The sequence below is a fragment of the Hipposideros armiger genome, unplaced genomic scaffold, assembly GCF_001890085.2.
Source record: "Hipposideros armiger isolate ML-2016 unplaced genomic scaffold, ASM189008v1 scaffold_133, whole genome shotgun sequence".
Taxonomy (NCBI): domain Eukaryota; kingdom Metazoa; phylum Chordata; class Mammalia; order Chiroptera; family Hipposideridae; genus Hipposideros; species Hipposideros armiger.
In genome coordinates this window covers 453,698-476,189 of record NW_017731483.1, presented here as the reverse complement: position 1 = coordinate 476,189, position 22,492 = coordinate 453,698, and the positions used below count along the sequence as shown (strand labels likewise).

Sequence of the window (22,492 nt, the reverse complement as noted above, 5' to 3'; positions counted from 1 at the left end):
CCGGATCGTGCCCAGGCGAGCAGCGCCACTGCAAAGGGGTTGCCAGCGCGCGTCCGAAAGGCCCGCGGGCTGAGGCTGGCTGCGCCGAGTAGTTTCCATTGTGCCGCCCGGCGAATGGCCGGGGAACAGCGCGCGCGCTCACATGCACACATACCCTCCCTCGCACACGCGGAACCGGCTGGGCCAGGGGGAGGGAGGAGGAGGGTGACGTAGCGTCCCATGGCGTCACATTGACGTCTCGCATTCCAGGCACTCTATGGAGAGGCCGCTAGGGCTCCTGTGGCATAAATGACGTGCCGAGAGAGCGAGCGAACGCGCAGCCGGGAGAGCGGAGTCTCCTGCCTCCCGCCCCCCACCCCTCCAGCTCCTGCTCCTCCTCCGCACCCCACACACAGACAAGCTCACACCCGCTCCCTCACTCGCACACAGACACGCGCGCACACACGCTCCGCACACATACTCCGCTCTCTCCGGTGCGCTCACACCCCTCTCACCCGGCGTCCTCGCCGGTGCAGCACCGCGCGGTAGCCGGACGCCCCTCCGGAGCTCACTTTGCAACGCTGACAGCACAGGCGGTGGCCTTGGAGGTGGGAATAGCGGCGGCATCCTTCCCCCTGGTCGTGGCCGGAGCCAGGACGCCCGCGGAACTCCACGGCGGCGCTCTCCCATGAGTCGGGATCACAGCATCCCCTGCCAGCCTCGCACCGTCTCTGGGAGCCGCTGGGCTTATACATCGCAGCCCTTCCGGGACAGCAGCTGTGACTCCCCTCCCAGTGCAGATTTCGGGACAGCTTTCTAGAAACTCGCTCTAAAGACGGAACCGCCACAGCATTCAAGTACGTATGAGATTCGCACAGTGAATTGGGGGACTTGCTAAAAAGTTGGCGCTCTAGGAAGCGTCCCTCCGAAATTGACAACTTTGAGTGTGGGGGTTTCCCCCCCTCACCTCCTCACTGAGGCTTTGCTTGAGGAGCGAGCGACCAGTGGGTTCCTATCTGAAACTTTTCCCCTGTAGCAGGCCCATGGAGATCTCTGGGGCTCGCGGGATTCCTCTCCCCTCGGCCCCCACCCAAAGAGGCGAAAAGCCTCTAACAAAGAGGAGGACCAGGATTTGTGCGGTAGCAGCTCCACCGATGTAATTCAGGGTATTTCGGTTCTAGTTGTCATGGTAATGATGCTCTCGGCGGCGGCAGCGGCGGCAGCGGCAGGGAGTTGCAGCTCCAGTGATGAACGGCAGTAATTTTCCTGCCTTTTAACTAGGATTAAAAAGATAGGGGCTCCGGTGGGTCCTAGTTAATACACCTAATGGTGACTCTGAGTGGTTGACTGGAAGGGAAGGGGCCTGGGCAACAGCAGCCGGAGTTTGCAAAGGCGCTCCGAGGATCTCGGGAAAGGGCATAATCGTAAGAATGTGACTTATTGTATTGAAATGAGCCTAGGGCTCGACTGGACACGTCTGCCCGTCGTCGCAGACTGGCCGGTTTACACTTTTCCCTTCGAAGGTAATCGCGTGTAATTGCGGACTCCCGCGGCCCGACACGCGTGGGGACCGTGTCCCTCGTCTCCGGGCTTGGCTCGTGTGGGAAAGGCATGTTTTACTCTTAACTGACAGAACTCGCGCTTTTGGAGAAGTTGCTCAGAGCGTTTTACTCTCAATAGAAACGAAAGTTCTCGGTGGTAAGAGAACAGTCGTGCCAACGCAGCCTGTGGAGATTGACTTCCAAAGGCACCTCTCGAACCTGTTGGAAGCTTGGGGCAGTCGTGAGGGAGAAAGCGTTTGGCCATTGATTCCAAAGAACGTTTTTGAACACTGCCGTATGTTTATGCCTCTAGATACTTTAGAGGGAAGAGCAGCAAGGGAGTTGGTAATCAGAAATCTCGGGCTGTTATCCCAGAGCCTTGGGGTGCCAGGAGAGAGGTACAGGGCGCCTGTTTAGTCATTTCATCACGAATTCAATCCTGAATCTCCTTTTCCCACGACGAAGAAATGTTTTATAGAACTAAGTTGGGGAAAGAAAAAGCTGCCCAACGCGGCTACTGGGCACGATGAGTGAAGTTAGAGTTTATTCAGGTTATCTTAGCTGAACAAGATGCTCTAATGTGAATATCAAAGGCGCCTTAGGCCATCGCAGCCTCCACACCAGCTCCCTCTCCAAGTACCCACGCACGCCCTTCCCTGCGACCGTGCGCTCTCAGGAATTCTCCCCGCGGTTTGTCTCCTCTTTCTCCCTCCGTCTTTCTGAGAATCTCTGTGTTTCCCTTTCTGTCGGTCTCTCCTCCACTCCTCCTGCCCCCGCCCAACCTCCGCCCCCGCTCCCCAGGGTTGGAAACTCCGCGGAGGAGCCCGGGTCACAATGGTGCGTTTCACGGTTTCCTCCACACGCTTCACTACCGGGAGGGGAACACGGGGGTGTGCCTTTCGTCTGCCCACGAGAAAGAAAGGGGCTTTGACAGAGGTAGCTGTTTCTTCCTAATTTACAACCCCCGAGGCTCCGTGCTCCCGGCCCCGGAGACCGCGAGCAGGAGCGGCAGAACATGTTTCCAGGCGCGGAGGCTTTGCCTAGGTAACCCGCCGGTTGGTTGAAGTGGGGTGGGGGGGCCAGAGGGGCGCTCCGCTCAGCTGTAAGAGATGTGGTGTCGCTCTCCCGCAAACGCTGATGCTCGACAGGAACCCCTTCCTGGAAGAGATGCGACCATCGCCCACCCGAGTCATAGAGGCCAATCCTCGGAGAAGGGCTCCGCTTGAAAGGCCCGGGGGAAGAGCGGGAATGTGGGCACCAAGTGGAGGGGGCGGTGGGAGGTTGCTGGAGACCCCCATTGAAGATGCGAGGGGTGGGGGATAGGAAGCGCTCGCTACATAGCCATGGAAAGATCGGGTCCGTGCCTGCGCTAGAGCTCGCGTAAGCTTTCCGTAGGATCAGCTGGGGCTGGGGCTGAGGGTGGCAAGGGAATCCCTCATTTCCTGGTGGTCAGGACTCCCCGGACCTGAAGGCTCCAAGTCCCTCTCTCTTCCTTCAGGGAAGCCCTGGACTCAGGGACTGCGGGAGACGAAACTTATACGACCCTCTCGGCCACGCACTACCGAGGATTTTGGGGGTTTGTTTATTTCGGCTCCAAGTTCCCACCCCTGTAGCTGCGACTGGGTGCCAGCAAAGGGGGCGCTATAGGCCGGAGTTTGGGGCGCTAGGATCCTTCCTCGAGGCCCGCCGAGCTGCGCTTTCAGCTACAAAAGTTTCGCTGAGGCAAAACGCAGAGACGCTTGCCTCGGAGCCGCTGAGGCAACCTCCGGAATGTGCCCCTTCCGGGCCGCCGGTTAGCCCCCAGCCTCGAAGTCGCCCACCCTCGAGGATACCGCCAGCTGGTTGCAGGAGGCCACCCTCTGCCCTTCCCATCAGCCACGAACCCATCCGCCTTGTTGCCTTGCTTCCAGGAGGGGCCTATTTCCACTATGCCCTTTTGTTTGCTTGACCCCTGGCCCCCGAAAACTCCCGGCTAATAGAAGCGAAGCTCCATTAGCATTTAGAATGAAAAGCTCAGACTTTCTTAATTCCTCGGGGCATTCATGCATTCGTTCCAGACCTTGTGTGTTTCCTATGCGACGTGTAAAATTTGTATTTGAGGGGTGGGGGCGGGTGGAATTGGAAAATGACTATTTTCCGCTCGTGCACACTCACTGACCCCCGAATTCGGGAGGAACGCTTTCCTCAAGTGTTTTCCTCTCTTTGGCTTTCCTGACTTCGTGAGCTCGGAACCAATTGTGGGGGCAGAGGGATCGATTTCTGGGATTTCTGGGCGACGTCAGACTGCGCGTTTTTTAGCCTCCCTTCGGGTGCGATAGAGCGGCGGTGAGTGCGGTGGGTGCGGACAGCCTTTCCTCGATGGTGTGATGCTTCTTGCCCCGTGACTCCGAGCACTGCTTTCTTACCCTCATAATTCTTGGTAATTAACATAGCATTTCTAGAGGCCCCCACCAACTCCCAATACGCCCAGCCCAGCCCAGGCCGCGGTGACCCAGCCTGATTTTCCTGTGATCTCTGTCCTCTCCTGGTGCCCGTAGAGTTCACTGCGGAAGTGCGCAGCCCGGCAAGCACCGGCCCCGAGACTGGACCCTCAGCACAGCCGGGCAGCACCGCCGCTTTCACTAGCCAGACGTCTCTGCCTCCTCCACTCTCAGCCTCTGCTGGAGAGATCCACAGCCCCACCATTCAGCGCGCAAGATATCCTCCAGGTAGGTCTGAAGGCACTACCCCTTATTTCTCCCTGGCTGGGAGAGGTGAGTGGAGGAGCCACACAACCAGCAGGCAAACTGGTCCACTTGCTCAGAGCCAGGACAGTGACTGCTGGCCGAGCATTTCACAACCCAGGTGGCTTCCTTGCACGAAGCTCCTCTGGATACCACACCCTGTTGCTACTGATTGGAGCAGCCAAATTAAATGTTGCCTTTCTCAGAAACATTTTTTTTCTAAGAAAAATGCAAGTATACCATAGATTAGAATCGTTTAATACATTTTAATGTCTTCATTTTTACTCTTCTTTTATATCTAGTTTATACATTTACAAGTTATGGGTCAGATCACTTAGAGCAATACAGAGCATTTTTGTTTGTATAAAAAACCCAAATCATTTGGGTGCAGAAGTGTGGATTATTGATGCTCAGAGGGAAAGAGAAAAAGCATTTGACCTGAAAACCAAGGAGTAAATTTGAGTTAGTAAAAAAAAAAAAAAAAAATATTTCAGGCTTGTGGATTATTGATGCTCAGAGGAAAAGAGAAAAAGCATTTGACCTGAAAACCAAGGAGTAAATTTGAGTTAGTAAAAAAAAAAAAAAAAAGTATTTCAGGCTTGGCTTGTAACACCTCTTCATGCATTTGTTAAAGGGTACCAGGTGCCAGGCCTCTGTAGGCACCAAAGATATGCAGCTAAATAGAACTCAGTCCCAGCAAGCTCACAGTCTATTTGGAAACCACAGAAAGACCCAAGAGTAATAGGTAGGGATTGGCAAGGAAGAATGACAGAAAAGACTAGTGGAGGAGAAATCCTAGAGGTCTGAAGGAAGAAGACGTGAAACATCAGGCAGTGTTCTTTCTTTTAAATGATTACCCTTTTATTTCACCCCAACAACTGGACAGCAGGATAAGTCATCCTTTAACTTCAAAAGAGTGAATGCTTTTAAGGCCTGCTTGGAAAATAAAGGCTTGAACTGGACACTCCTTATCACTGCTTCTTCCAACAGGCCCTCATCACCTTTTTTTTCAAGTCAAGATTTCATCCCATACAGGCATGACTCAATCAGATTTGGAAATGTGAGTAAGAAAGATATCAAAGGAAATGTGAAGTCCTCACTTTTCTATTAGTCACACCTTTTACACCATAGACTCCAAATATAGATGTTAAGCACCTGGTTTTCCTTTGGTTCAGAAAAACCAACCACCAGAAATTACCCATTTTACCATTTGCCTTTAGCGATTAAGGAAACTAATTAGATAATTCATCCACCAGATCCAATAATTCTCAGGGCCTTCCTCACATCCAGCCCAACCTCTCTGAACAGCAGTAAGCACCCTGGATATCTGTTGCTTTGGGGCTCAATAGAGTCAAAGTGGCAGAGAAACTAAAACCTATTAAGAAACTGCTTTATTTTCTAGGGGTACTAATTCTGTCATAAGAAAATATGTAAACTAATTTACCTATTATGATAGCTGTAAACTTTTGTCATAAAACAGCTACTGATATGTTTTATGTTTTATTAGTAAGATTTGCAGGATATATATATATATATATATATATATATATATATATATATATATATATATATAATACACACACACACACAGTATATGGCAGAGAGCAGTTTGGTGGGTGTTTTGTTGCAGCTGCTTATCTTTTTCTTTGCAGATGGTACAAACTCCCCCGAGTCCATTTCCTGGGCCTATGTTCCCACCTCACCACCTAGCTGGCTGAAGTCATCAACAGGGGTCCAGTTTTTGCAGGCTGCTAGCCCTGTTTGGAGGAGTGGGTGGGAGAAATATACCACAACTTGCGTGGGTGGCCTTGGTTGGCACTTGTAAAATGTTAGAATGTCATTGTTTCCCTTAGCCAGTAAGTCCCATGTAGGACACCTTTTTTTACTAACTCATAGGTTTATAGATCAGTGTGTATGGCGTGGGGGACCAGTGGCCACTTTCCCCCCAAAAAAACCAACACGGTATTCACTGGCTTTTTTTTTCTCCTCCCAACTAGTGGCTGACATCACTCCAGTTGATTTATTAGGCTCAAAACCACTTTTAAAAACATCACTGGGCCTTTGAGGGAAGACATCAAATTTCCCAGATCAGGTGGAAGACAGGGCAAGGGAGGAAAGTGGGCGCAGAGGTCCCCAGGAGGCCGGGTTTGGGCATCCTGTGAACCTTTTGAGCGTCTGTCAAGAAGGGGTCCAGCTTTCTTCCTAGAGAAGGAAGGGAGGGAAAGAGGAAGAAAGGAAAGGGCTTTAAATCTATGCTACCAGGAGGAAAGGGTGTTGTTACTTCCTCCCTGTTTGCCAGATTGAAGAGCAATGAAGCCAGTGCTACCCACGGTATTGGCTAAGAAAGAGTGCTAACTTGCTTCTGAGAGACCCTTTTCCCTGTCCCTGCAGATATGCCCTGCGTGCAAGCCCAGTATAGCCCTTCGCCTCCAGGTTCCAGTTATGCAGCACAGACCTACGGCTCAGAATACACCGCAGAGATCATGAACCCCGACTATGCCAAGCTGACCATGGACCTCGGCAGCACTGAGATCACGGCCACGGCCACCACATCGCTGCCCAGCTTCAGTACCTTCATGGAGGGCTACTCGAGCAACTACGATCTCAAGCCCTCCTGCCTGTACCAAATGCAGCCCTCCGGGCCGCGACCCTTGATCAAGGTAGAGGAGGGCCGCGCGCACGGCTACCACCATCACCCCCACTCCCACCCCCACACCCACCATCACCAGCAACAGCAGCAGCAGCCATCCATTCCGCCCCCCTCCGGCCCGGAGGACGAGGTGCTGCCCAGCACTTCCATGTACTTCAAGCAGTCCCCGCCGTCCACCCCCACCACGCCGGGCTTCCCCCCGCAGGCGGGGGCGCTGTGGAACGACGCTCTCTCCGCGGCGCAAGGCTGCATCGCGCCCGGCCCGCTGCTCGACCCACCGATGAAGGCGATGCCCACGGTGCCCGGCACGCGCTTCCCACTCTACCAGTTCAAGCCCTCGCCGTCGCACCCGCCCGCGCCCAGCCCGGCCGGCGGCCACCACCTCGGCTACGACCCGACGGGCGCCGCCGCGCTCAGCCTGCCGCTGGGAGCCGCCGCCGCCGCCGCGGGAAGCCAGGCCGGCGCCCTCGAGGGTCATCCGTACCGGCTGCCGCTGGCTAAGAGGGCGGCCACGTTGGCCTTCCCGCCGCTTGGCCTCACGGCCTCCCCCACCGCGTCTAGCCTGCTGGGCGAGAGCCCCAGCCTACCTTCCCCGCCCAACAGGAGCTCGTCGTCCGGCGAGGGCACGTGCGCCGTGTGCGGGGACAACGCCGCCTGCCAGCACTACGGCGTGCGCACCTGCGAGGGCTGCAAGGGCTTCTTCAAGGTGAGCGCACGCCTCCTCCTGGCGCCCCCTCCCTCCGCAGCCAGCCTCCTCAGCCACCTGCTCAAGGGAGCATCTGTGTGGGGCCTTCCGGGTTTGAGAGGTGTAATTGTTCTCCTCTGCTTTCCTAGCACCTTCCCATCCGTTTTCTCAGCTTGGTTTAACCTGAAGTCCAATTACAGGAGGCCGCCCAGATGGACTTGAGGGGGCTGTAAAACTTCTTGACTTGGCAACGTCTTATGGTCATTTTCCTGGAGGGATCTTTCAGTAGATTCGCAAAGAGATCTGTGACCTCAAAAGTGCTAAAACCTCATTACATTCCTCTTCTGTCCATCCTGAGGGGATAGGGTCTGTGTGCCAGGCCCTGGACATTTGTATCTCATTTGTTCCTCCTAGGAAGAACTAGGACTCTAGAATCAGACAGACCCGAGATTGAATTCTCGCTACTCACTAGCTATTTTTATTAACAGTGTCTTTAAGGTTGATCTTAATTACCCTTGTTTTGTACATGAGGAAATGGAAACTTGGAGAGGTTATTCAACTGCCCAGGACATACACTCAGAGAGTGAGATGGAGAAAGGATGACAACTCATGTATTTGCATGACCCCAAAGTGTAGAGCATCTTCACAGCTCTGCAGCTGCAGAATAGACAGGGGCAACTAGATTGATGCAGCTTGGGGCAGCTCCCCACTAGAAGGTAGAAGCTGGGGTCTCACCAATCCACTCTACCTCTGTGCAACCCACGGTGCCAGGTGTGGAAGTTGTTCATTATCTCATAGACCCAAAGGAGGATTTTACAATGGGAGGGGCTTCAGCGTCCCCCATATGTTACCCATGAGGAGCTGAAGCCTGGAGAGTGAAGCCTTGTGTAGCCTGTTAACAGTGATTTATCAGCACGTGGGACAGTTCCAGTTGATTTCCTCTGATTCTTGAATTCGGTGCTCTTTACACCCCTCAGGGGAAAGAGGCCTGGTTCTCTTGCTATTCTGCTTTAACTACTGAGATTTCTTCAGACACTTAATTCTGTGCCACCCTCCCCACTCCCCTGGCCATTGTCTCAGGAATTTGCCAACGCACAAATGTTCTCTGATGATTACTTTCTAGCCTCCAGTGCTGGGCAGGGTGGAGGGAGAGGGAAGCTGGATGCTGATTGGGTAACTCGGATTTGGGAGGTGAATAGGGATGTATCTGGGAGCAGACTGGAAGTGGAATCAGAACATTCAAATAGGAGTCCTTGATCTGTCACCTACCAATTCTATGACGTTGGGCATGACAGTTCTAGGCCTCAGTTTCCCTGTCAGGTGAAGAAAATTCAGAGAAGGGCTGTGAGTATTAAATGAGACAAAACATTTATGAAGGGACTTAAAACTACAGTTCATTATAAGTGAAAACTACCAGGCATTTTAAAAAATGCATATGGTTGTGGATTGGTATACATACCAACAAGCAACAAGTTATTTTTGATCTGGAGATAGGAATCATGTGATTAATTAAATTCTGCAGAAAAATGAGAAAATGCTTGTGGAAAGACTTTACAGTATGTTAAGCGCCATACAGAAGGTATGCATGAGTATGATGTTTTACATGAACAACCCTCAGGTTAGCCTTTTTTTCTGTCTTAACTACTCAAGCTTTAACCAGGATTGCTTTCAAGGAACTGCATTCCTTTCGCAGATTTGATTTTTACATCATTTCAGTGGAAATGCTGAAAGGCAGTGAAATGGGCAGCCAAAACAGGGAAAAGAAAGAAAAACAAGAGGAGTACAAGTAACTTCAAATATAATCATGCCTGAATAATTGAGAGTTGACCAAAATACAGGAGTGGTAATACATTCCTAGTCTAGAAATGTCAATTAAATGTTCCCCAACAGCATTCCTTTTCCGCAGCAATCCCGTGAAAACAAATCTATACTTGAAAGGCCGGGGTGTGTGTGTGGGGGGGTGTTGAATGGGGGAGAACCACCCCACAGATCTGTTAATTAAGGGAGCAGGAGCAGGTTTTACCCAGTGGCTTTCTACCATTAAATTGAATTCTTTAAAAATGTGACATGAAATGCAGTTAATGATGGAATTCAGTGATTGAACTGTAACGATCTCTCCCTGTCCTTAACCCGTGTGGGCGCCTGCAACTGTGGGAAAGGTTTCAGGTTATTGGGAGAACGGATACCTGAAGCAAAATGCCACTAGCGCTGAAATTGGCATAGAGCCTTGAGGATAATGGCAAGAAATAGAGTTTTAGAAATTACTGCATGTTTGAGGAAAGAGAGCTTCACTCAGGAAATACAAGTTTCCTCCCCTTCCAGACTGCTAAGAATTTAAATGCTGGAAACGCAGAAGGATGACTGTGTTTTGGCATTTTGCATTTTAAACTAAAATCACCAGCTACAGCAGGGGAAATGTATCTGGCTTTGTTCGATTTTTAAAGTTTTATATTATATGAGCAGTTTAGAAATGATCTCCTAACATGGAATTAAAAGGTGATAGAGTGAACGCTAATAAATGGGGGGCTGAGTGTTGCTGAAAGTAAACATTGAAAATAAATCTCAAATTTTGGGCACAAAATAGATGACCAATCCCAAATTACCTGGATTTCTTTTTCTTAGGCTTGCCAAATAAATTCCAACTCTCCGCTCTATTTGGAGTTGTATGGAGTCAGGTAATTCCTGAATGATTTCTCCCTAAGTGGTAAATACACAACTTTTTGCACAGAAGTTTTTAGTTTTTAAAAACTCAAGCTTCCCTTACATTTGGAGCATAAAATTATACTTAATTGTTTTCATGTGTCATTTTAAAAATTATATGTGATTCTGAAGAACACAACATTATTTTATATCCAAGTCCAAGTTTTACAATGTATATTTTACAATATGGCTACTTTGATGTCTATGTCAATAGTTATTTATCAAATAACCTAGTAATGGGAATTTTCATTGACAGTACATGGCTCTCACAGTCCTTTCTTTCTCTCATTCTTTTTTGGTTTTGGTTTTTTTTCTTTCTTGGATGTGATAGTGGTTTTTAGTATCCAATTTTAAGATTTTGCTTTCAGAAATCAGAAATGGCCAATGTACCATATATATTCTTTTAAAGACAAAAGGAACGACACAGGCTAATTGAGGGTTGGTTTTTTTTTTGCATTAAAACATTATTTCCTGTATGTTTGAACTAGACAAACCCTGATTTTTGCTTTTTATGATTTCATCTCTGTTGGGGAACAAAGCCAGTTAACTGTGATATTTGACTTACAAAAGTGATAGCCAACAAAGTACATCCCAGATAACTTTGATTCTATTTTAATAAGGTCAGCAATAATCAGGGGACTAGAACAAGTAGAAAATTGTTCCCAAAGGGATATTAAAAGTGGAGATAATCTAATCCTCCAAGGTATGATATGTTGACCTGGTAATTTCAGATATGATTTTATCATTCAGGCTTGGATGTCTCCTGAGACTTGCTTCAGAATAATCCAAGATGATTTTCATTGTCAGCAGCTAACACTAATAAAATTGTTTTTCCTGCAGGCTAGCGTGTTAGGAAATTAAATTTATCTAATTATACGAATTGCACTGTCGCTTTTCACATTGTAATTAAAATACATCTTGTCAGGTCCTACCTCTTTCCAGAAACTATTAGTTGACTATCTGTGTATTGTATTTTCTCAGAGAACGGTGCAGAAAAATGCAAAATATGTTTGCCTGGCAAATAAAAACTGCCCCGTAGACAAGAGACGTCGAAACCGATGTCAGTACTGTCGATTTCAGAAGTGTCTCAGTGTTGGAATGGTTAAAGAAGGTATGGATATAATGCTTTTTATACCGCTTGTTTATATGTATTCTCAGATAGCGCTGAAAAAAAAATGTTAATATTTACGTTGGGATGGTGAATTTTCCTAGTTTCCCTTTCCTTCTAACATTTTATTTTTACCGTGTATGTTTACATTTAAAAATAGCTGAGGACTACTTATTCTAATGTCTCGAAATCAATAGAGAGCTTGTGTACATACATTTTTGTTCTATTTAAGAAGGAGACTCTTAGGGCTAACTCATTACCAAATGTAAGTACGGGTGGCTTTTATGCTGCTCGTTTCAACCCTCATTAAGTCACTGTGTGACTGTTATTCCAAACTTACTGCCACTTTTAAAAGGTTGGTCTCATTAATAATTGCTCAACTATCAAGTGTTTCGATACCTTTTTGTGATTTATGGCTACTCATGAATATGGTTGAAGACATTTTTTTTCTCTCTTTCTGTCAATATCAGTTGTCCGTACAGATAGTCTGAAGGGGAGGAGAGGTCGGCTGCCTTCCAAACCAAAGAGCCCATTACAGCAGGAACCTTCTCAGTCCTCTCCACCTTCTCCTCCGATCTGTATGATGAATGCCCTTGTCCGAGCTTTAACAGACTCAACGCCCAGAGATCTTGATTATTCCAGAGTAAGTTTTATGATATCCTGCTTTTTGGTGGTACTAGTAATAAGAGTTGATTGAATGACTTTGTGCCTGCCATGGTGCTAAACAGTTTTCATACCTTTTCTATCTTTCTCGCTTCATTTAGCAATTCCAGTGCATCCATTGCACCAAATAATTTTTGCCTTATTGGATCTCTAAATGCCTTAACAAATGACCCTGACAGTGCTGCACCTGTCATACCCATTGTCACAGAATTCCCGATGGTTATGCCAGCGAAAGTGTGCACAGGTGGATTACAATTTGTAGATTTCTTTCATGGTTTAGACAAAGTGACTACTGTTTTTTTCATATTGTAATCAAACCATCTGGGTGAGCGTTAAGTTATCCTTAAGCAGTTTACCCAGTTGCACTGGCATTGATTGACCTCCTGCTTATTCAGAGGGATTAGACCATTGATGGAGAGGAGGAAGCTCTGGCCTTGACATCAGGAGGTATCAGGAGGACCGGGATGCGATGCAGCCTCTGCTGCTTCCTACCTGTGTCACCTGGCTTCTGCTCTTGGCTTTCTGATCCCTACAGTGGAGATGATTACAGTATTTAACCTCAGAGGGATGTTTTGAACATCATTCGATGGTTGAGAAAACATTTGAAAACCATAGGTGATTACCAGTGTTGTTATTTAAGTCAACCGAAATACATCAACATTTTTATTTCCTATGGGATATAGTAAAATCCCAGTTCGAATTCTGCAAATTGCCCGAAATTTGGATAACACAGGGAAGAACTATGAGAAAGGATTTTCGGAGCAGATGTATAAACATTACTGTAAGGCAGTTTTTAAAAAGACTTAGAAAAGCAAACTTCTAATAAGACAGGATCCTGCCAAAGAGGGAAAGGAAGAAAAAAATAATCACAATTATTGGGCAATATCTACATGCTAGACATTGTGGTACACTGTCTCCTTTAACCACTTAAGGAACCAGGAGCTATAGGGATAGTTAACCCAACTCACTCTGAGACGAGAAAACTTAGAAACACAGTCTGCACACAGGTCAGAGAGATTGCAGTCCAGGGATCCCCAGTGGGTTGATCTAGCTTGGCCGCTACTACCAGATTGCCTTCCCAGGTCTATTCAGTATTTCAAACTTCTGGTTGAATGGCTGGCAAAGAGTGTGGATGTGTCTGTTATGTGTCCCCCTTTTAGGTCGCAGTGTTGACAGAAATGAGAGGGTGATTGGTACACCCACTATGATCCTCCTTCCCTCACCCCTACCCTCATTATAGGCTGTGAAGCATCCTCTCTGCACCTGATCACAAGACTTCATACAAGAAGCATGGTAGAGCCTTAGCACCAAAGACTGAGGACTCTTATTCTGATTTCAAGTAGTGTCTCTTGACTAAAGTCAAGTCTCAAATAATAGTCTCACAGAATAATGCAGAGGTTAAGGGCTTAGGCTTTGGAACCATGCAGGGCCCTAGATTACAATCCCAACACCATCATTTGGTAACTGGGTGACCTTGGGCAACTGATTAAACCTTTTAATACCTCAGTTTCCACATCTGTGTTATGGAATAATAATAATAATAATAATAATAATAATAATAATAATAATATCTATTTCCAGGGGATTGTAAAGATTAAATAAAATGATACTTATCCAAACTTTAGCACAGTGCCCTCCCTGTTCATTATGTCCTTGCCAAATCTTATTCTACCATTTGTTGAATGTTCTAATGAGTAGGAACACTTCACATGTCAGGTGCCATGTAGCAATACCATTAAGGTAAGTGTTATGAGTCCTGTTTCACAGATGTGGAGATAAAAACTGAGAAAGGCTAAAGGAATGGCTTGTCCAAGGTCACATCGCTAATATGCATCAGAGATAGAATTAGAAGTCAAGCATATTGGACCCCAAAGCCTGTTCTCCTAAACACCAAACTTTACTGCATCTCTGATTTCGGTGAGAGTGGGTGCTGGCAAAGCATTAGGGAATAAAGACTTCTCCCTGAAGCAACTTTGGCCTCCTCTCCTGCAATTTTTCTGAATTAATGAAGGTTTTCCGTGCTGCCCACACTGAGGCATACACTCTGTTGTTGTTCTAGGGCATTTGAAATCACTATTGATGGTCAGTCCAGAGAATTTAGGCCCCAAAAGTCATTTTTTTTGGCTCCAAATTATCAGATTATTAGTCTACATGGCCTAATCAGTTATTTAGTGGCAAACCCTCCCCAGCACTTTGAGCTGTCTCAGCTGGGAACTGTCGCCACACTAAAAAAATCAATCCACCATGTTTGCTTACCTCTGCACCATTCAATGTGTTAGACTAGAGTCATCATCCTCATCAACAAACATTTATCCAATTTAATTGTTAGCTTTGTTGAAAATAGCAGATTGACCATGCCAGAGTCTGGGTCACACTGATACTACCTTTGGGGCCTGGCTCAATTTTATAAAGCGTTTTTATTTTAATTGCATTGTTTTGGAGTCAGGTTGAACCTCATAGCTTGGATTCTCCTGCTTTAAGATAGCTTTACAAAATTATCAAAAATTGGACCAAAATCAATTAAATTAAAAGACTTTTAAAAAATACAGTGAGTTTTCATCAGAAACTTGGATGAAGACAGAGAAGGCATGCTGATCACATTTACAGATGACAGAAAGCTGGGAGGGATTGCTAATATGATGGATGTCAGTATCAACATTCAGAGTGATTTCGACAGGTTGGAACAGGATGGGCTGAAACCATCACGAAGAAAGTTAACAAAAATAAATGTGAAGCTAAGCATTTAGAATTTTAAAACATGGGAGAGCCTTGGCCTGTCAGTAGTTCATGTTAAGAAGATCTTGGGAGTTTATTCCACACTCACTTACTATGAACCAACAAAGTATATGTAGTGGACGGAAGAGATGCTAAATTACCTTCGGCTGCAAAAGGAAAGGACCAGAGCCAAGTGGGTGTTGGTCCCACGAACTCTGTCCTGTCAGACCACACTTCAGGACTGAGTCCAATTCTAAGCTGGGGTTTAACAGGGATGTGGACATACTGTTTCTGGAAACTTGCTTGGGATGATTGGAGGAAATGGAAATATGTGGACAGGAAAGGAGAAGGTTTGGCAGGATTAGGTCGCTCTTTTGCCCTGTGGCAGAGGACTGTCGCTCCCAAGGATAGATCTACAGGGAGAAGGAGAGGGTGCCTTTCAGAGCACTCTGAAAATAAAGATGAGCTCTCTTAGCTACAAGAGCTGCTGTGGCAGTGTGAGTTCATCAACGCAAGTCAATGAGAAGAACACAACAAGATTTCTCACAAGCAGAGGAGTTATGTTGGATGATAGTAAGTTCCTTCCAACACTAAGATTTTATGATTCTGGGATTTACCTTGTTGTCCCTAAATGCAAGTGATTATTTATACATATAAGAATATATGGTATTGAGTAACTTGTTTAACAAGATTCAACTTGCTTTGTTCTCTAAAAAACATTAACATAAAATGAATGAAGCAAAATGAATTTATAGAGCGCTTGCTTTGGGCTAGGCACCATCACATATATTCTCATGTAATATTCATCACACATAATTTCACTTAAGCTCCAGCTGTATGTGATATAAATTATGGTTTCAGTAATTTTTTAAAGAATATCATTCATTGAAACTCAATTTTCATAATACCTTCTCCTTAAAGTTTTATATTTATAAATGTATAGAACTGAAGGTGACTTTGAGATCATGTACTCCAACCCCCATATTTTCAGAGGAGTAAATAAAGGATTACAGGGGTTAAGTGGCTTGCCTAAGACCAGTGGCAGAGCTAGGCTAGACCCAAACCCCAAAACTCAAGAAAATTTGTTTCTATTTCACCATACTGCTACTTATATTTAGTAGCAATTTACTAGATATTTTTAAAAATCAAAACTCTTTGATTTTAAAAAATTACAATAAATGGTTTTTTAAAAGGCAAACCATTTAGAAGTGGATCAAGTGAAAAATGGAAGTTTGCTCTCATTTATCCCTGCCTAATCCCACTCTTCAGCAGCAGCCGATGTGAACATTTTAACACGTATCCATAATTTATTACATTTTATATAAGAATTTGCCTTGTCAGACAGTTGGTTTGCCAGAAACAATTTATAAAAGGTACTAGCTTCCCCTGGTGAATCACGCAAATAGAGAAACGAGGACAGGTTTGCCAGGCAGGTATGTTCTGATCTTTCTATGTACCTTTTAAGGTAGCAATGGAGCGGTTTTCCCCATTTGTGGGAAAAGGAGGTGGAGGAACTGTGTTCCAAGTCTCAGAGGGAACAAATGTTTTAGAGGCCAGAAGGAGAGTTCCTCGCTCTGCGAAGCGTTCCTGGCTCTGGGACCTTCATATTTCCTTTGGGCCAAGCTTCTCTCCTTCAAAATTGAGCTCAGATCATTGTATATCAGTGCAGTCAAAACATGTCACATTTGATTTGTTTCTTCTCGAAATGTTGCTATTCTCTGCCCCACAGTTGCTTTTAATTTAGCAATACAAGTATATATAGATACTGCGCTTGGCTTCAGAGCCTGCATAATTATTAATGAGAAAATATACTTAACATCCTCGTTAGTTGGTCATTTTAAGTATTGTTGTTTTTTGTTGTTTTTTTTAGCAAATTAGGATGTTTTCTGGTAATTGGTGTCACTTCATGTAGTAACAGATGCCAAATACAAGAGATTACGGCTCAGATAAAATCAGGCACCAGCAAATGGCATTTAAGTATGTTTATAAGATAGCCTGAGAAACAACGAGCCTAACACATGTTAGACCTACAAAGTAAACAGCATGAAAACTCTGCAAAGAGGGTGGCTTCATGAGGCTCCTCAGAAGATCCTCTCAGGTTGCCTCTCGATTTGTTAGAGTGATTTCAGGCCAGTTCCTGCCCCTCTGCGGGCCTGTTTCCTCATCTGAATGGTGTGGAGATTGGATCCCTTCCAGCCTTCTCATTCCCTGACCCACTGACCATTATACCTGCTATAATTCCACTATGGGTCCAGGTCTGCATGGCCCCAAGGATGGTACCCAGACTGCCTCTATCAAAAAGAGCCAGGGTGTTTGCTTAAGATGTAGATTCCCGGACCACACCCAGACCTACTGAGTCAGCACTGGGAGGGGGAAGGCAGTCAGGAATCTATATTTTCACAAGTGCCTTGGATGATTCTCTGGCACAGTAAGATTTGAGAACCACCGACGCAGTTGAATAAGAACAATTTCCCCATCGAACCTCCTCTTTCCCCGCTTTCCTGAAAGCAGTGAATTCATTTAGCAAATGTTAACTGACTGGCTCCTGCGTGTCAGGCACTGTTGTAGAGCCACGGACACGTTGTTGAACAAGGAAACCTCCTGCCCTCGTGGTGTACTTGCCGGAAGGAAAGAGAAAGTAAACAAACGCTTAATTGCGGTGATGACATTGGTGGGAGGAGAGGGAGTTTGGGGGGTTTTGTTTGTTTTTGTTTTTAAGGGGAGGTAATTAGATAAGAAAAAAATAAATTGGGGGGAAAATATATTCACTGCCAATTTTGTTTTTCACTACCAACCTTTAAAGTATCACTTTTTAAAGTGTAAGAACCTAAGAATCTATACATATTAGTGTGGCTTGTAGAATGATCACATTTCCAATATACAGAGAAATATAAAGACCCAAGGAAAAGGAATATTCTAAGGGGAGATAAAATGTTCTTAGGATATTTTACATAGTTAGCGTGGCCTGACAGTGAGATAGAGTAAATATCAGATTCCACGCTGCTATGAAAGCATCACATTGCTAATTTTTTAGGACTGGTGTTCCCATTCAAATAACTTATTTGAGGCCCAGTCTGTGCCTGAAATCTGACCTGTACAATCATGTTACTACCATAGGAAATGTGTAGACTCATTTTAGTTTAAATGACATCCATTGTTGTTTGCAGGTCTAGATTCTCATTCAGGTGCTTTGGTGAAATTATCATTAGACATTAGCTGTCAGTAAATGTAATACTGTGTCACTGACTAGTGGTAAAGCCAGATTTTTGATGACTCAATTACCCACATAGCCTGGAATAAAAAATTAGCATGAACAAGAAAAAAAGACACATTTCTAAAGTCTTCCACTATTTGGCCTGTGTTTGATTGGAATGATCAATAAACAAATATTTTCAGATTTTCTTTGGTGAACCCCAAACCTGTCTCGCTCTGAGACACTGATGTACAGGAGCACAGAGGCAGAAATGGGGGTCTGGCTCTTCCAGCTCCAGGTCCAGGATTCCTTGGTGAAATTTTTATAAAGGGCCAGGCCAGACAGACAAAGAATCTAAAATGTTTTATGTTTCTTTAAATCTTATGTTCAATAGACTTGGTTTGTCTTTTCCCTCAGCATTGGATGCTGACTCCCCAGTTACCCCCAAGTTACTGGTGGCTCATGCTTAATCCAATTTGGCCCCAGAATTCTGGAACATGGACTAGAATCACTGCAGGTGAAGCCCAGAGGGTCTGGCTGGAGTCCGGCATGCCAGGCCTGCAGGCTTCCCTCCTTGCTGGGCTCCATCAGAGAAAACTACACACATAGGGCACTCAGGGACTGCATTTCCCTGTGTGCAGGATGCACAAAATGTGAAGCCCAGCAGGGGCGGAAGCCTGCAGAGGACCCTGGGTGAAAGCTAAGCACTCTGGAGAATTCTGAGCAAATATTGGAGGCAGAGAGATTATTGACTTGTGAGCCGTGGTTTCAAGGAAGTCAGGGCAGGAGGGAGCCGTTAAGTCCCATTCTCAGGAAAAAGTTTACATCCTTGAGTCTTTCTCTCTCCATTCAACATGCTATTTTAAAACAAAATAATGCTGAATCGATGTCAAGTTCTAGGCAGTCACATCATACCTGGTGTGATTAGCAAATTTGAATCCTTGAATGCAAGCGCCATCACATGCAACATTCACCAGGATGGATGGTAGTCTGGGCCATAAGACACACCTTAACAAATTTAAAAGAACAGAAATCATACAATGTCTTCTGTCAAACTATAGTGGAGTTAAACTAGAAATCAATAACAGAAAGATAGCAGAATGCAAGAGCCAGAAAGAATCTTAAGGATCAGCTAGCCCACTCACTTCCTACTGCAGAAGCAGACCCAGAGAAGTTAAATGACTTGTCTAGGGCTGCACAGCAAGTCAGCGCCAGAGCCTAGGGGAGGATCCCATGACCTGCGGCCTCTATTCCACATTACCACTCAACTTGGGAGAGTCACATGTAGTGCTGTCAGCTTTCTATAGGTGGTTCTGCCCTGAATTTTATGCTGCCCTTGGAGAGCATATGGAATTAGATTCATATCAGAGGAGAAAGCAAAAAATAATACAATAAAATCTCTTTTTTTCTACTCTCCTCCCATTAATAGTATATATGCTGAAAGGAGATGGTGGGAAGTGTCTATGACACCAGGATCAGGCTGCCATCCTTGAATATCCGAGGGAAGGAGTTCTTCTGGACTTTGCTCCCATGATCCATTACATCACAGAAATGTCCAGGGCTTCACAGAACCCAGGCCCTGCCTGGGTGTGACTATTGAAAACAGAGAAACCGAGGCTCTGAACTGGACCTGATGTTGTAGGATCCTAGAGAGTCAAAAACCTTCCAGTTCAACCCCTTCCCCCATTTTATAAATATGAAAGCTGGGGGGCAGGGAGAGTTCCAAGTATCATAACCATGCCCAGTCATCACTGTCATCATTTGGGAAGCATGTCCTGTGTGTCAGGCCCTTCACATGTATTAACGCATTTAATCATCACAACAAAATACTGAGGAAGGTATTGTCCCTGTTTTACAGAGGAGAAAATTGAGGCTCAGAAAAGTGAAGTCATTTACCCCAGATAACTAAAGTAGGCAGCAGAGCTACAATATTTCACAGATTAGCAACGTGGACAAATAAATCTAGGATTAAAGTAGCTGGGCTCCTTGTCTGATGTTTCTTTTTTTATTTCATGATACCTCTTGGGAACGCACAAAGCAAAAAAAAAACAAGATCTGATGAAGACGAGTGCCTCTTTTCCTCATACCTCAGTAGTTCTCCAATCAGTGCCTGGCTGCTTACTGGCTGCTTCTCCTCCAGCCAGGCTATGGCACTGTGGCAAACCGAGGCACTCCCTGGACTATTCTCTCATTGAACAATATTCAACAACTGTTTACTGAGGGTCAGTTATGTGCCAGTCACTGTGCTCCTGGCAAAACATGGGGCCAGATGAATACACACCTGGACCCCTCCAATTAGAGCAAGGCAAAATGTTTTTGCAAACTCCCACAGGCTACCAGCTAGTAACATCAGACCTATTTACAGCCAGGAGGGTAAGACTGGAAATCTCAAGGCCACATTTAAGTCTTGGCTGTACCACTGTTGCTTTCTCGGGAAAATCTCTGAGCCTCATTTTTTTTTTTAATCTGGAAAATAAGAATTAAAATCCACGCCCCAAGAGGATTAACTGAGTAAAGGGAGGCAAAAGCACATATGGCTGTTATTGTGAAGGAAATTATATGCATATTTACATGAGAGTTTCTGTGAATCTCTTAAGTCTTGGTGGTGTTGGTTGTCCCATGATTATTACCTTGCTGTGTCAATCTTCCTGCCTGAAGCAGGCAAGGTTTTCTTCCTGTGATTCAAGCAAAACCCGGACTCTACTAGAATATCCAAAAGCTGGGTATAGACTTTATTCCTGCTTACATCTTTCTTCTCCTGAGACCTTCTAGATCAATCCTTTTCAATAGAATGTTCTAAAGAAAATGTTCCATAACACAGGTGGCTGTTGAGCTCGAAATATGGCTAGTGTGACTGAGGAGCTGAATCTTATATTGAATTTTCATTAATTTAAGTAGCCACAAATTCTGAGTCTGATGGCACACGGCGGCCTGCCAAGGAGACACCACCCCACCACCCCACTCCCCTTCCTGGTTTGTTTTATCTCACAGAAATCCACCGACAGTAAGCAAAAGTCTTTCTCTTCTCCTATTGGTTAATTCTGTGATCCCCAAACTTCATTAGAATCACCCGGATGTCTTGATAGAACGGTTTTTTGGACCTCCTCTCAGAGTTTCTGATTCTGTAGGTCTGGGGCAAGGCCTGAAATGTTCTTTCTTGCATATTCCCTGGTGTTGCTGATGCTGCTGGTCCAGGGAGCACATTTTAGGAACCATTGGGTTAACTAAGCATCTTGTTTGAAAACACCTGCACTTTAGTGGCATCAGTAGATCCTGGTGGCCCACTTGGTCACAAACCTCTGGGGTATTGGATCTCAACACTGGTTGCTCTTTGGAATAACCTTTTAAAACTCCTGAGGGCCAGTCTCCACCCCGGACCAGTTAAATTAGAATCTCTATGGTGATGACCCAGACCTGAGTGTTTTTTAAAGCTTCCAAAATGATTGTAGTCAAGATTGAAAACCACCGCACTAACAGGACTACAGCAAATGTCTTTGTTAACTAGTAACAAAATTTGCTCTTTCTATTATATCACAGAGCCATTGTGAGAATCAGGTGAGACTGTGGATGCAAAAGGGTTTTATAAACTGTGGGACTTACACATGAGGATTTAGGCATAGACAGTCTTGGAAGAGCCAATGTGCAAATGACGCTCTCATCGCAGTTGAATTGAGATAACGCTGTTCTCTGTGGTTTGCATCCTAGTACTGCCCCACTGACCACGCCACTGCGGGCACAGATGCTGAGCACGTACAACAATTCTACGACCTTCTGACAGCCTCCATTGATGTCTCCAGAAGCTGGGCAGAGAAGATCCCTGGATTTACTGATCTCCCCAAAGAAGATCAGACTTTACTTATTGAATCAGCCTTTTTGGAGCTGTTTGTTCTCAGACTTTCCATCAGGTAAGTACTGTGATTTTGCTGTCCTTTGGTTCACTCCTTCTTTTGAAGAAGTTTATAAATGAGTCATCAGAGAAAAGTCTGCTCAAGAAGGAAATGTAAAAAATGATGAGGCATTAAAAGACGATAAGCAGTGGGTAGAGCACTGGACGGGTAGCCAGGACTCCTGGGTTCTACTCTGAGCTCTAACATGGACTTGCTGTAAGACCCCGAGCAGGCCACTTGCCTCACTGGAAGTTCAGTTTCCTTCTTTGTATAACGAGGCGGCTGGGTTTGGTGATCCCTGAAGCTCCTTGTAGCTCCAACGTTCTATGATTCTAGGAAGAGTCTCGTGGTGCATAAAGTGTTTCCTGGGATCAAGTATTTATTTTGAACATTGCATTACCTCACAGGTTCTATTTACAAATCACCCTTCTAGTATAGGACATGGGCTCTAAAGAGTCCCCACAGCTTCTCAACCCCCAGTGTTTACTTCAAGAGAATAGCTTCTGGATCAAAAGATCTGGTTCCACCTGTCATACTCGGTGACACCAAACACCCAAGCAGAGGGATTTTTCAAAGAGGTGGAACCCAGGATCTCAGCTCCTCTCATAAAAGTCCACATATAGCATTTTAAATCCCATCTTCCTTGTT

General features: G+C 45.6%; 1 protein-coding gene across 4 annotated transcripts in view; it reads left to right on the top strand.

Annotated features, from left to right (window-relative positions):
• The first annotated feature begins 289 nt into the window (after positions 1 to 289).
• The window catches only part of NR4A3 (nuclear receptor subfamily 4 group A member 3), a 43,740-nt gene continuing 21,537 nt past the window's right edge, over positions 290 to 22,492 (top strand). Inside the window, exons 1-7 of one of the 4 annotated variants that reach the window (XM_019649566.1) lie at positions 291 to 836; positions 3,819 to 3,845; positions 4,058 to 4,228; positions 6,635 to 7,599; positions 11,260 to 11,389; positions 11,857 to 12,029; positions 21,663 to 21,862. In XM_019649566.1, the coding sequence (XP_019505111.1) occupies positions 6,637 to 7,599; positions 11,260 to 11,389; positions 11,857 to 12,029; positions 21,663 to 21,862 (1,466 nt within the window). In that variant the 5' untranslated portion in view covers positions 291 to 836; positions 3,819 to 3,845; positions 4,058 to 4,228; positions 6,635 to 6,636. The other 3 variants (XM_019649563.1, XM_019649564.1, XM_019649565.1) reach the window with 3 other exon arrangements.